General features: G+C 43.9%; 1 protein-coding gene across 11 annotated transcripts in view; it reads left to right on the top strand.

Annotated features, from left to right (window-relative positions):
* The window catches only part of PSD3 (pleckstrin and Sec7 domain containing 3), a 140,678-nt gene that overhangs the window by 33,947 nt on the left and 91,389 nt on the right, over nt 1–15,342 (top strand). For all 11 annotated transcript variants that reach the window (XM_071730611.1, XM_071730609.1, XM_071730605.1 and 8 more), the window contains one exon: nt 4,481–4,589. In XM_071730611.1, coding sequence (XP_071586712.1) covers nt 4,481–4,589 — 109 coding nt within the window. The remainder of the gene's footprint in view (nt 1–4,480; nt 4,590–15,342) is intronic.

Below are 15,342 nucleotides of genomic sequence, written 5' to 3'. Positions count from 1 at the left end.
GCTGGTCTACTGGGGGCTTGTCTGTCCATAACAGGAGAGACAGAGGTCTCTATGTGTGACTCTGTAGTGTGACCATGATGTTGCAGCTTGACTCACATGGTCTTTTGCTCTGCTAGGAACTTAATGGAGAAGGTTGTAAACCCGTGGAGACCTTCTGTTCATCATTCCTACCATTTACATATTTATTTATTTATGGTAGCTCCACTGCCAATTTCATTCAGTCTCTGTGGACACTCCTGGAGCATAGAATGCAAGATGAAGGTAGATGATCAAACTCCTTCCGACAATGTCAACTCCGTTTATCAGGGTATATGATAAGTTGCTGAGAGGCATTTGTATTTTTTATTACTGAGGATGTTGGTGAAGAAATGAAAATGGAACAAGCACAGCTTGGGATTAACAATGGTGCACGTGTGGCCACTACTGCACCCCCAGAAAGTTATGTGCTTTGTTGCCCGCTGGCACCCATCAGCTGTGTGGCCGAAGGAATGGAGGTCAGCTGTGGGAAAAGAAGCTGTGCTAGTGCAAAAGTGTGCAAAACAGGGGCTCCCATAAGACTGCCTCCTAGTATGGTTTAGCTGTGCAGGCCTCCACCCCACCTACCCAGTTCTCTCCAGGTTCTCCAGTAAGCCTAGAAGAATAGGGGTAACATTTCATTCGGGGGGTTGAATGGCTGGGTTTTACGAAGAAAGCTTGCAGGTCCCCCTGAGGATGCCTTGATTTCTCTGTCCCAGCTCACAGCCCTTTGTGAAAGGTCCTTAGACTCCTTTCTGCTGATGTTTTTCTTTAGCATGACTGGTCTTCTGCTGTCCAATGTTTCGGCTGACTCGTGCTCCCTGCAGGCCCAAACTTGGGCACCCATCCCATTTTGCTTTTTTTCCCAAGCACCGTTTCCCTGGTCTTCTACAAGGAGTCAGTCTGTGTATTAGCATCTGTCCTCTCAGAGTCAGAGAAACTCAGACTGACATTTACCAGCTAATTATCTACTGCTTTGAACATTTCCTCCTTATTAGACACTTTCAAAGAAAACACATGACCTTAAGAGTGAATGCTTTGGGAGTTTTGGGTTCATGATGTCTCTTTGTGCTCGGACTGACACATTCCTTGTCCCAGAAGCCATGGGCAATGTCCTCTCCTTCCACTGAAAGCCACAAAGGTGGAGTTGGCTCAGCTGCAAGTGGTGGTGAGAAAACAAGACTTTGATATTCCTCAATTTGTACGCTCTGGTTTGTAGGTATTAAAAAAACCAAACCAAACCAAAAAACCCTTGAAGAGAATAGTGTGTCCCAGAAAAAACCCACACCTGAACTTCATTCACATTCAAAAGAGGATGCTTTGGTGCTTTCTTTCCATGGAGAAGAGAGAAGCATTTTCTGCAGGCTTGTGTGACTTTCCATGCCTGTCTGAAAACCACGGGGAATTTGGGGGGGTAGTTTGAAGGCAGTTCACAACTGGAGTCAAAATCAAATTCATCCAAAGAGAGATACTATGCCTCAAGAGGGGTAGCGGCAAAGTCTTATCAGGGTCCTGCCTAATGTCACATGTCAGGTGGGCAGTGGCAAGTGTTTGTCCTTGAAGCTATTGACTCTTCTTCAGTTTGTGCTTTCAGACAGCAGAATGGAGCTTAGGCAGCGTGTGTGCTTCGTGTTGGGCTTACTTACCAGTCCTTGGCAGCTCCCACTGGAGGAGCAGGGTCTCTGAGGTCTACTCAGCACTCTACTGAGCAGGATCTACTGCTGTCCAGTTCAGTGCTGAGACAGATTCAGCAGCTTAGCTTCCCACGCTAGCCTGAAACCACCACAAGTGCCACAAGCATGTTCTAAATAATCTCTGCTGCCTTTGCAAGGGACAAAAGCCCACAGAAATTGGCCCATTATGTTGGCAGGAAGTCTGAGGGGTGAAGACTGCTTAATAGAGCATGAATGTTATACAAAATTTACCTGAGAGGCACATGCAGCCTCCTCAGAGGTCCTCTTCTTCTGACCAAGAACTGTGATGAAGAGAAGTAGGCTGGACTGGGCTGGATTGAACATGTTTGAACAGGCAGAAAGTGCTTCAAGTGTGGTGAACCAATGGTAGGAACTCACTGCCATGTATGTGACTCATGAGAAATGTATGTACAGCTGGGCTGATATAAGAGGATGGATGCCTCAAGTGAGCATCACCCTCTCCAGCAGTGACAAACAGCAGATGCATCAAAGTGGTGGTTAAAGCCCTCTGAGGGAAGTGATTATGAAATGAGCTGACCTGGATGCAGATTATTTTGCCCTTGAGCTGTGAGAGAAGGCTTAAGCAGGAGTTTTATATTCCTTACAATCTTGCTTGTATTTAATTGTTGCTAATGTAGCTTGGAAAGCCCAGCCCTTCTCTGGGCTTCTGGTTTTGGGGCATGATGACTTCAGCAAGTTTGTTTTCTTTTTTCTTTTTCTGTCTGTAAGAAAGGACAACAGCAAAGCATTTGTCTTAAAAGCCAGTCCTGACCTCATTCTCTCCCCTTATTGCTCTCTCTTTAATATCTCTTATTTGGAGGAAATGTCATAAATTTATGTTTAAGCTGGGATCTGGAGGCTCTGATATGCTCCACTTTAGACATCCTTACAGTGCTTTAACACGCTAAGTAGATGTCAGGTTCAGCTGTTTCCACGCACAGGACAGTATCTGTAATTCTCATCAGCAGTGCTGAGCACTTAAAATCAAGCTATCTCTTTCAGATGCCAAGACAAAGGTCTTTCAGTCTCTGCTTTGGCATCTAACTGATAAATGCTGCTCTATTCACTGAATAAACATTAATTTAACCATTAATTCCTGCCTGTTATTGGATGATGTTGAGGGTCTTGTGAACTGGACATTTCTTCATTGTTTCACAGTAAAGTACAGGCAAATACAGACCCTTGGAAAATGAGAAAAACTCATTGGAGCAGACTACTGTGAAGCAGGGCTGAGGGATGGATACACTGTGTCCCAGAGGTCTGTAGGTCAGGAAGTCCTGACTGCTCAGGAAACGGACTGCTCCATCCAGTGGGATTTGGCACCAGCCTACAGAACTGCTGAAATGTGGAAAGGTGAGAGAAGAAAGGGGAGTAAAAGGACAGGAAAACCTGGGGGAAAACAGTCCTAGGGCAAGGGAAGATAGTTATTTGCCAGTATATTCTTGAAAGAAAATGTAATTGTTGGAGAGCTGGCCTTAGAGGGATGTAGGGATTTGTGATTCTATCCATCTCTGATTAAAAAGCCTTGACTGTGTGTTTCCATGAATTATGTGTCTCCTGTACCTGAGATTTCCATTTGTAGCTTATGCTTACCCTAGGGTATTTGGTGGAAGGGCATAAATGTAATTATTGTCCTGGGGGGCAGAATGCTCCATCTGGTTTCTTTTTTTTTGAGACTGTTTTTGTAAGCTAAGGCCTTTGCCAATGTGAACCAAGCAATAACTTGCTATGCTGTAACAGTTGGCTGCTTCAAACGTAGCGTATGAATACAAAGGTCACTGAAGAATTTATAGAGTTAATGATTTATTTTATCTGTCACTTTAGATGAAAGAATTACAGTCTCCGTCTTGCCCAGCTGGGAAGACAACTAATTCCAATTGCAGATAGTTTTTGCACTACAGTTTATTGCTGGTGTGTGCTTTATCTTGGAGATTTGATTTGTAACCACCTGTTCAGAAAACTAATTTTATCTTAGTCCTGCTGCCCTTCCCTCCTCTGAAAGACCGGACCTTTGCTGTGTCAGACTGCTTCTTATGAGTAGGAAACAGTGGGGATGTGCCAGTGGCACTGGGATGCTTGATCTGTCCTTGCCAGGTGCTCCCCTGCTACCCTGGAGGACCACCCTATACTCCTTCCCTGCCTCCTGGCCACAGAAGCAGGTTTGATTTGTGTGGAATGGTCAAAAAGCCAGGTTGGACTATTGTCCTGATCTAGATGGTGTTGGTCAGGTGTGGCCTACCCCAAAGGGACCATCAGACTTAAGTACATACTTGCATACCGTATTACTGTTTTCCACATTTTGATCATCATTGTTGTAGCCCTTGCTCCTCTCTTTCTCTTCCCCTGTCTCATCCCAAAGAAACAGCCTGCTCCATTTATGATTTTCCCATGTGTTTTGATGTTTTGCAGCATCCATACTCAAATTTTCTATTTGGATACTATTCCCTAGGCATTTTTAACCCTAACTGGTGTTACTGAGGTGGCTGTGCAATGATGCCAGCCTTGCAGCTGGTAAGCTGGTTAAAGATGCGATGGGTTGGAAGCTCTGACATCACTTTAATACTGAAATTCTTGGGTTCAAAGAGAAAAGAAGTGAGCTCTTCAAAAGCACACTGAGCTGGTCCGTGTCTTCTCTGGTTGATCTTGGTGGTGATAGAGGTAATTGAACACTTCGAAAATCCTACCTGATGGCCCACCTGAAGGGATTTTATGTTCCTGCTGCTGTATTTTCACTAAAAGGTAGATAAGCTTTGTTTATTTTGACTCTGCAGGCAGAAGCACTTGTGTGGGATAATGATGTATCAGCGCATGCCCAGATTGTTGCCAAGGCCAAATATGAATTTTTATTTGGCTTGGAAGAAGAGAAGCCTTCAGAAGTGGGTAAGTGCTATTTATTACTCTTGTGTAGGGGGGAAAAAAAAATCTCTTAAACTACTCAGGAAACTTTTGCAGAAGCTGTTCCATAGTCACCCCATGAGGGCTTACTCACTGTGCTATGCTGCCCTTTGCCAGACCACTGTGCAAGTACCAGAGCAAAGGAGCCTGCTGGTTTAGCCCCAGAGAACAACAGCAGTTCCCTGTCTTGTGCCTCATCTTCTCTCCTTGGCTCACCTGGGCCACCTTGATGTGACAATGGGTACTCCTGTGCTGGAGCCATGTTACCAGGGGGAGTCTCAGCACTTCTCTGCACCAGAGTTTTTTCAGCCATGTGCTCTGCAATTGCATGTGCCAAAACATGGCCATCTGTGCCTTCAGGTCCTTCCAGGAATGCACTTTGTGGTCTGCATGCTGCTTTTCGTACAACAGAGGTATGTAAGATTTTAATTTAGATACTTGAAGTGTCACCTGAACTGCTCTGTAGTTAGTAATTCAACAAATCCAAGTGCAGTGTTATGCCTAAGGATCAATTTTGTTTCTGTTCTTCTCTTGTAAATACAGGGCGTTTTCTACCTTTTCTCATCCTAAGCCTAGAAGAAAAGAAATGTAATTATTAGACCTATTTTTTTCCCCTCACAATTATCAATAATCCCTGACCTCTTTGCAAAAATATTTCTTCAGGCTGTTTTCTTCGTACCTTGATCCTTTCTAATTGCAAACTTTCTGGAATGACACTTTTAATTAAAGAAGAGTTCCTTCCTGCCAGAGAAGGGCAGCACTTCACGTCTGGGACGTGCATAAACAGTTTTTCTCTGGATTTTTGGATGTTTGGCCTTCCACTTGGGAAATCCTAATTGAAGAGTGGAGGGGAAAAAACCCAAAACAACCAGAATGTCCTCATTTAGGAATTTTGAAACTTCTACAAATTGCTTCAAAATGTGTATTGGATTATTACGTGAATCATGATGACCTCATTTCTTGTTTGAAGAGACACAGAGTGAGAGCACTGTCAGCAGGCATTAGTAAATTTCTGGAGATTGGCATTAAATAAAGCATGCTGTGTCTAATAAATCCTAGTGAATCTATTGTCATTACTAACCAAAACATTTATCAAATGTGATGAGTGTTCTGGGCTGACTAAATACTGAGCCCTAAAATAAAGGCTAGCAAAGAACAAGCCAGATATATTGGCTTTTGTGTGTACTTTTCTGTATTTTTCCTCTGCTACTTCTTGCCTTGTTTCTGAATTTCATTCTGTTCCTTTATTAAGCAGAAACTACCACTAGGGGCTAACAATAAGTGAAATGGGAGTGACTTCAAGGAAGATTTTCCAGATCTTTAAGGGTGGTTAAGATATTGCATTTATGAATTGTACCCAAAACCTCGGTAACATTGTGCTTACTGAGACTGGCTTCATGCTGTCAAAGACAAATGCACTCTCCCCCTCCAGGAAGGTGTTTGCCTGTAATGGATAAATGAATGTGGTGCTGCCCCTACTACTTTTTTTTCTGCAAGTGAGCAGGTTTTAAATGCTTAGTAACTGGAGATGAATGAAGATGAGGTGACTGAGACAGTAGAATGAACCCAAGGCTCTGTGCACCAAATCCTGGCTTCCTTTGGTTTGACATATGTTGGATATGCTGTGACATACGTTTTTGGGAGTAGCACCTATGCCTGAAAGGCTCTCTGTCCTGTCTGTGGTAGATGGGGAGGGAAAAAACACCACTGAAAGTCCAAACAGACCTGCTGCTTCTCTAAAGTTGCCTTTAAAAAAAAGAAGACATACTTTTTGTGGGCCCAAGTATGAAGGATTTCAAGGAAAGGAGTGACAGGGCAGGGCCAGGAGAAGTTCTGGTGTTTAAACTTGATGAAGAGAACAACTTCTTACCATGGGAGTAAAACTGAACTTTAATTTATCTAACCCTAGGCAGTGTGCCCATGCCTGTAGAAAAGAATCTGTTGCCTATAGAAGGGGTGTTTCAATGGTTATTGATGTGTTTCAATGATAATAAAGCTGCCACATTGAAAACAATTCTCTCCTTTGTTGCCCTCAGTGTGGTTTTATCTGCAGTATTTGTGACCCTTGATGTAGTCATGTGCTCGTATCTTTACTGTGTAATGCCTCTTGTCCAGCTGCTTGCCTGTTGCCCATCCTTCTGTCTTGGATGTATCACTTGGAGCAGAAGGTCAAGAACCCCACGAGCCTCACTGCATCATGGGAAAGCTAAGGGCCACACATCTCCCTTCAGAGCCCTGCTTGTGGGGCTGATTCTTGCCGCTATGGGAGCAGGGAGGATGCATCATGTGTGGTCATGCATCCCTGAGTCACCTATCTGCCTTCCTTGGTGAATTCCCAGCCTTCTGACTTCCAGAAAAGGAAAATGTTTCATAAAAGCTAACTTGGCTGGGTTGGACAAGATGTCTTCTTGACCTTCTTGACATAAAGGGTGCTTGCTGTGTTTGAAAACATACGCTCTTCTGGAGCCAGCCATGGAAACGGTGATCTCTTTTGAGCAGCCTTATCTTTGGGCACTCTAGAGGACTCATTTTTATGACTTTGCAGCTCATACATTCAAACACCAAAAAAAAAAAAAAAAAAAAAAAAAGACAACTTAGTCCTAGAAAGAATTCCTGTTATATGAGAAAATAAATCCAAGAAGGAAGAAAATACCTCTTAAGAATAATCATAAGCAGTCTTTTGTCTGATACTTTCACCCCTCCTGTGTAAGAGAGGCTTTAATCTCATTGTTCACAAAAAAGTCCTGTACAATAGTCCCTGGGTTCCCATGCAAATCTGGTTTTCCCCAACAGCTGCTGGAAGAAGCTTGTTTTTTAATTCCTGGTGAAACAAATAGTTTTTTGGAAAGCCTGTCACTTGCTGTTTTGTGTACGGTGAAATATCATGAGGCAAGTGAGCTCATTTGGCAGCTTGCATGTGCCAAAGGAGAAGGTCCCAGCTGCATGCTGCCACTGATTGTCTCACACTAGTTCTTGCCTCCTCTGTTTTCATGGCAAGCTCAAGCCAGCAAAACCTGAGTAACAAGAAATCCCAAAATATCACAAAAAAACCCCAGTTCAAAAGAAAAGACTTTTTTTTTTTTTTTTCTTTTTTTTCTTTTTTTTTCTTTTTTTTTTTTTCTTTTTTCTTTTTTTTTTTTTCTTGTAATGTGTACTGTATCACCTTTGCAGGGGAGATCTAACAGCTTTGCACAGAAAAGAAAATGAAATGCATAATTTATCCCATGGAACATCCCCATTCCTGAACCTGAATGATGAAAATGATGGCTTATGCTGTAGAATTTCCTTAACTTGTTTCAGTGGAGAAGGAGGCACACAATGGCCCCTCTTTTTGTACAAGCAAAGCCTTTTCATGGTCATATGTGCTGATTTAAATGGCCTTAAATAGCTTTCTGTAGAGTGAGTGTCACTAACTAATGAGGTTGTCCTTTGCTCTTCTTCCTCACTAGCTTTCTCTGTGTCACTTCAAATCATGCGTGTCCGGCTCTGCTACATCCTTCTTGCACTGCATGGATGTAGCATCTTCCTGATCCTCTAAAAAATTGCCCTTAGACGACAGTCACTCCCATGTTGCATTGTTCTCACACTAACCTAGACTGCTGATTGTAGCCTTGCCCAGTGCTTCATCTGCATTTCTTTTCATTTCAATGCACCACACTTTATCATGTTTTTATCACTTGCTTTTTCCATCTCCAGGGAATTGTGAAAGTCTGGGCTCCCTGATCTGGTATCTTTCTGGCTGGAATCCAGAAAGCTCAGACCTGAGGTGGCCCCACACACTTAAACACAATAGGATGATGAAATTTAATGTACTTGACTCTCTCAGTGCTTTTTTGTTTGTTTGTTTTTAGTGTCTTGCTGCATGTTCTGACAGACTGAAGACTCGCAGGAGTTTTTAAATAGTAGTGTGTAATCAGTATGTTTTCTCATAGATATCCCTGATGTTTGTTGTTACTGGTTGGCAGTGATGCAAAGAGAAGGTTAAGTTTTCTAAATTTACAACTCCAGAGGTACTTTATTAAAAGCTACTTTTTGTTTTGTGTTTGTTTGCTCTTAAGAAGATATTACCTCTCCAGCATGTTCACCTTCCATGCTGAGTGTGCATCTTGCATTCTAATGCAGAGTAAAGCAGGTGATTTTGAACTACTATTTTGATGCTCTGAAAAGCTGCAAGCTCTTATAGTGCTGTCAGAAGAGCATATCTGACTGTGCATATGGCAAAATTAATGCTGGTGAAAGAAGACATATTGTGCATCTTGGCTGCTTGAGGTGGAGCTGTCATGCTGTCTCTCCCTTTGAATTTGAGGAGAGACAAATTCCCATTCCAGTGGGAATTTGAGTCCCACTGGGCAAAGCTGGGGCATGCTCCAGAGCCATCAGGTGTGGTATGATGGATGTCTGTGTTTCAGGTCCCAGGGAAAGTAAAATTAAAGGGGTGTGAGGCATTATGCTGAGTTCCTTGCTCTGCAGGAGGAAACTGGATGTCTTGTGAGCTGCACTTGATAGCAGGATCATAACCTATGGCTGCAGGGAGGGGATCACCACATCCTCGACTTGGTAAAAAACAGAGATGTTTGAAGGCTAAAGTTTTAGTACAAATAATGGTTACAACATGGGCTCTTTGTTTATTGTTTTTTAAAGGTGCAGAATTAAAAACTTGGAACTTAGGAAATGCGAGAGTTAAGGCTGTACCTCCCCATCTGTGGGCTGTCGGCTGATGCCAAAAGCCATGCTGATGTGAGTGCACAGATATTTGGGAGCCTGGTGCCTGGTGATGCTGTCAGCCCTTTGGTGGTGTCTGGCTGCCTCACATGCTCTGAGCACATCTGCTGCAGGCTGAGATGGGATGAAGCTGGCTGGACTCAGGAACACTTTTCTGGGGACAGAAAGGTCCCCTGTCTTCTTTCTGGCAGACAGAAAATGGTGCATCCAGGTCAGTGGGCACAACAGGAGAGGCTCAGTCATCAGTCATAGAATCAGAGAATATACTGATTTGAAAGGGACCCATCAGGATCAGGTCCAACTCCTGTCCCCTTGTAGGGCATCCTCAGAATCACACCGTGTGCTTGAGAGCATCATCTAAACACTTCTTGAACTCAGGCAAGCTTGGTGCTGTGACCACTTCCCTGAGGAGCTTGTTCCACTGCTCCTCTGCCCTCTGGGTGAAGAATATTTTCCTGATACCTAACCTAAACCTCCCCTGGTTCATCTTCCTACCATTTCCCTGAGTCCTGTCTTTGGTTGCAGGAGTGAAGAAATTGGTATCAGTCCCATTTTACCCACTCATGAGGAAGCCATATACTGCAGTGTGGTCACTCCTCAGCCTCCTTTTCTCCAGACTGAACAATCCAAGTGAGTTTAGCTGCTCCTCATAAGTCATCCCCTCCAGACTCTTCACCATTCTTGTGTCTCTCCTTTGAACTCTCTCCAACAGCTTGATGTCTTTTCTGTACTTCAGTGCCCAGAACTGCACACAGTAGCTAAGGTGAGGTGGTACCAGTACAGAGTAGTGTGGGACAGTCACCTCCCTTGATCATCTGGCAATGCTGTGCTTGATGCACCCCAGGACACTGTTGTCCCTCCTGGCTGCCAGGACACACTGCTGGCTCATGTTCAGTTTGCCATCAACCAGGGCCCCCAGGTCCCTTCACGCTGCTGCTCTCCAGACGTACATTCCCAGTCTGTACTTGCCACCAGTGTTGCCCTGTCCTAGGTTCAGAACCCAGCACTTGCCCTTGTTAAACTTCATGTTGTTAGTGATTTGCACATCTCTCCAACCTACTGAGGTCTCTCTGCAGGGCCTGCCTGCCCCTCAGGGGATTGACCACACCTCCCAGTTTTGTGTCATCTGCAAAATTGCTTAGAATTCCTTCCAGTCCTGAGTCCAATCATTGATGAAGATGTTGAAGAGGTTACCCCATTTGCTGTCACACTTTGTGCTTAACATGTGAGCCAGTTGCTCACCCATCGTACAGCACAGTTGTCCAGGAGGATACTGTGAAAGACATAAGCCTTTCTGAAGTCCAGAAATATTACATCCACTGGCTTCCCTTTATCAGCTAGGTTGGTTGCCTTGTCAAAAAGGAAATTAGGTTTAACAAGCAGGACTTACCCTTCATGAAGCTGTGCTGGCTGTGACCAATGGCTGTGTTGTCATCCAGGTGTTTTTCAATACCTCTCAGAATAATCTTTTCCATAATTTTACCAGGCACTGAAGTTAGACTGACTGGCCTGTAGTTTCCCAGATCCCTCCAGATTGCCAGGACCTCCCAAAAATAATTGAGAGAGGCCTAATGATGACATCAGCCATCTCTTTGAGGACTCTGGGATGAATCCCATCAGGTCCCATGAACTTGTAGGAATCTAACTAGCAGCAGATGCCAGACAAGTTCAGGGTGAGCTAAGGGTTGATCCTCATTGCAGTCATGGTTGTCCAGGTCTGGGCACTGGGGCCATCTTGATGCATCATCTTGAAGACAGAGGCAAAGAATGCATTAAATACCTCTGCTTTGCTATAGGCCAGTATGGTGGGGCACAGTGGCATTTTTTTTGTCACAATGGGCTTCTTGCCTTAGCTTCAGCTCAATCACCTGGTGAGAAGGCAGCGCACCAACACAAGCCCTTCATCATGCTGAAGCATCAATTAATTTCTGAAGCTTTCTGAAGGAAAAAGGTGCATGTTACCCTACTGCATGAGTGGACTTAATAATAAACACAAAGAAGGTGTGTAAAATTATGTGGGTAGATGCAGTTCTGGCCTGGTATTGCCCTGGCAAAGTGTAACACGGGGTACAGCAAGTATTTTTCCTGTTTGCAGTTAACTGCTTTAACAAGTACCTTCTGCTTTAGATCCCCACATTGTTTATTTAACTTTGTCTAGCTTCCTGAGGAAGGGAATCTCATTCACTGTGTGAGCTTACTGAGAAATTCCCATGCAGTCTCCAGCTTGGAGATTGCATGGAGCCTTGGAGACACATGTCCCTCTGTGCCCTATTTCTGTTTTAGCTGTGTGCGTAATTTGATATCCAAATCCCAGGGTGCTTTGAGGACTGCTTAATGAACTTTGTCTTAGACTGGCTGGTTGGTCCCAAACCCTGAAATGCAAAAAGGACATCCTTTTCTCTGAATGTGTGTAGTTTCTTCAGGAGCTCCTGTAAAGGTCCACAGTTCCTAAGGTGTATGAGTAATCATGTGGTGATTTTTAAGTCATTGTTACTTTCTCAAAGACTGGCAATATATTTTTAACTGAATAGATCTTTCTGATTTTGTGATGGTTTTAAAAAGATTCTCTAAAGACATAATATCTGTAGCATTACATTCATAGAGTAATGTAAAGTCTTTGTAGACTGTAAAGTCTTTGTAGACTCAGCAAGTGTCAGAGAAGCTGTGGGCTCCCAGTGGTTCAGAAGTTTGCTTTCAGCTGAGGGCTGATAGGGAACTTTTGAAGTAATTCTATCACTGTGCGTATTGACACTCGAAAAATCACCTGTTAGCTGCTTCCTTTCTAAATCACAGCAGTGAAAAAATAGAAAAATTTGGATTCTTTTTGGATCTGTCTTAAATTTTGGTTTTAAGACTTTCCCAAACATAGCTTTTAAACCAAAACTTGAGACTCTTGCAGCCACATCACTCTAGGAGACTTTAAAGAAAAGAAGTGCATTAAATACTGTCAGACTCACCACCACTTTTATGTCAGGATAAGGAGGCCAGATACTCCCTTTGTATTCGTTCCTGCTCATGGTAGCAGCTGCTTTGCTCTATCCTTTTGCTTTCCAGGGTAATGACTCTTGGAACTGAGATATCTTACTGCCCATCTGTAGCCCATACAGCAATTTGTAGCGAATAACCCCTCACAGTAACCCCCTCCAGCACGTGCTGCATGTTAGTTTTGGACTTTAGTCCAGTTCTGAGGTCACTGTAGCCCTGCGAGGTGCTGTCCCTCCTGCAGCCGGGCAGAAAGGTACAGAGCTCCCCAGAGGACTCTTAGGTCAGTGCAGCTTGGGTTACACAAATGGCTCCAAACTCTCTTTACCGCTGGGAAATGATTAAAATCTATTGGGAAAAAAATACGCAATCGAGTCACAGCATTGTTTGCCTAGGGCTTTCCATCAGTAACAGGGTTAGAAGATTTGCAATTGCTAAAAATCCATATACACACTCAGACACACAGTGACCTGGGTATTTTACATGCTGTTCTCATCACTGCTTTCTTAATGAACAGGATTTACATTCTTAACCTAGCAGCTTTTCTTGCTCTTTGTTTTTTATGCTGTAACAAGGTAGGCACCACATCATCACGCAAGTCCAGTGGCTGGGACTTGGATAGCAGGGAGATTCATGACAAATTTACTTAGTATGAGCATGACTGTCCTGTGACAAACTGAAGGTTCATCTAACACAGCCTCTGGTTGTCCCAAATTCCCAGAATTCAGGGAACCATGCAAGAGCAGTGGCAAGCAGTACTTCTTTGATAACCTCTTCCAGCATGTGGCAGGCTGTGGATATGGGATTTCCTGAGTGACACACTGTCTGGGAGTGCTTGCAGGGGCATTATTTTCCTCTGTGACCTGGTCAGTTTAATTTTTGGGTTTCTCTGATCCATGGGCTATCACCCTGCTGCCTGGCTGTTGGAGCATGGTGGGTGCAAAGTGCACAATGCCTGTGCATGCCACTGGGTCTATGTCAAACCTTCTGCTAGCAGCAGAAGGGTCCCCCTCTGGTCGTCTGTTTTGGAGATGGGGGATCTTCATAGGCTCTGCCATACATCTGTTCCCCTCTGCCTTTCCTGTGTGCTTGGAAAGGCAGCAGTTATTAAAACAAAGTTTATTTTCCAGTCAACTCTCTCCTACCTCTTCTCTCTGTTCCCTGCTCCTGTCTTCACTCAGCTTCCCTATTTCCACCAACTTCTGGAGATCATGCCAGTCTAGCTTCACAGGGTCGAAGGCTTTGCTTCCCAGGGCGAGGAAACTGCCCAAAGGCAGGAGGGGCTGCAAGCTGCCAAAGACCCTGCACCTAGTCCAGCAGGGGCTAGAGGTGTGCAGTGCAGTTACAAAAGCACATTATGCTAATCCCCGACCTCTGGCTAATGAAGGACCTTGCCAGTCAGGCCAGACCCATGACGGCATGACAGATGACATATTTTGGAAAAAGGGCTGCTGCATAAGGCTGACAGTGATTGTGCAGCAGCCCTTCCTCTCAAAGGGGGAGGCCAATATGTCTTGGCATGCACAGGCACTCCTTTATCAATTGGAATAGTTCTAGTTGCTGCAGAAGTTGTAACTCAAAGGAAAGAAGGAGGAGGGGACCTGTATGAGCTCCCTCTCTGGCAGGCTGCAATATTAATACAATGCCATAAAACCTGTGATTTGTTTGCTAAGCTCTGTCGCCTAGAGATTGGTTTCCTCTTAACGCATGCATTGTTTTTACTTGCCCTAATTTCCCTTTTACAAATCATAACAAGAAATGCCAGTTTTAAGAAAGCATAGCTGGTGTGATGCTGCATGCAGTCTCACTGGTGTGCTGCTTGAGATTAGTGCAAGAAGCTGCGGAGGAACAAAACACAAGATGACTGAGCTGCTTTGTGAAGCCTTCCAGCTCAGTAATGCTGAAACGCTGTCCGGCACCCCATGCTCTGAAACCAGCACGCGGCTGTCAGCATCACCGTTCTGCCCATTTCTTCCCTTATGGACGTGGTTATAATAAGCAGCAGCTAAGCCCAGACGTTTTCCTGGCATACCGTCAGGCTGCCTTGCTAGAGGAAATTTTTTTCTCCCCTGCAGGCTGCCAAGGTGGACTCCTTAGCTCCTGCGAAAGACTGAATGAGACTGCAGTTCCCCCATCAGTTTCATAATACTCAGAAAGCATCCATTTACATCATTGTGTGCAGTGCAGGGCAGCAGCTGCCAGGAAATTTGAAACTATTTTGATTCCAGTTGAGTAGAACAGCAGCAATTGAATTAGCTGGTATCGCTATAGATAAACTGATGATCTGTGCATTTTATTTCTTTGACCAATGGGTAACTGCTGGAGCTACAGTAACCTCTGTGAGTAAGGAGACTGTTCAAGCAAATATATCTAATTTCTCGAGCTAGCTAATATATATATACTGTATTGAGACACTCACACCAATTCTTTTGTAAAATGTACCTTTAAACAAAATGTCTGTCTATGCTTGTAACTTGTGTTTTGCTTCTTAGGATTTCCTTTTATTACGCTGTAGACAAGCTTGCGTGACAGGGATTGTTATTTACCTATGAAATAAGTATGCCTGATTTAAGTAATGAATTATTTAAGCGTTTAGTTATCAGAAGGGCAGCCAATTGCTATTAGGTTATATTTGCCCAGTCTCAGTTTTCTAGCCTCTGACCCCCTTTCTATTTTAACTTCTTCCCTTTGCATTTAATTGTTTTCTCTTTTTATTTTCTTTTATGTCTTTGTTGAAAGAAGCCACCTTCAATGCAAGGTAGAAATTGGTGTTACCTGAGAGTGAGTGTCCTTTCTTTGTTTTTTTGGTGATGGGTATTTTTTTTCCCTGCTCATCTTCAGTGCGGTCCTTAAATTTGTTGTTGCTTTTCTAGCCTTGTTTGTGATGCAGTCATATTGGGGGGTGGGGTTGGACAGGATATGCTAGTAGCTGCAGCAAGACATGATGCTGTGGTGGTGGATGGGAATAAGGGAGGAGTTTCCCTTAAAGAGCTCAAGCTCCTCTGAACTCTAGTACCTGAAACAGCTCTCTGAG

Source organism: Heliangelus exortis, chromosome Z (genome assembly GCF_036169615.1).
Source record: "Heliangelus exortis chromosome Z, bHelExo1.hap1, whole genome shotgun sequence".
Classification (NCBI taxonomy): Eukaryota; Metazoa; Chordata; class Aves; order Apodiformes; family Trochilidae; genus Heliangelus; species Heliangelus exortis.
This window is presented reverse-complemented; position numbering and strand designations above follow the sequence as displayed.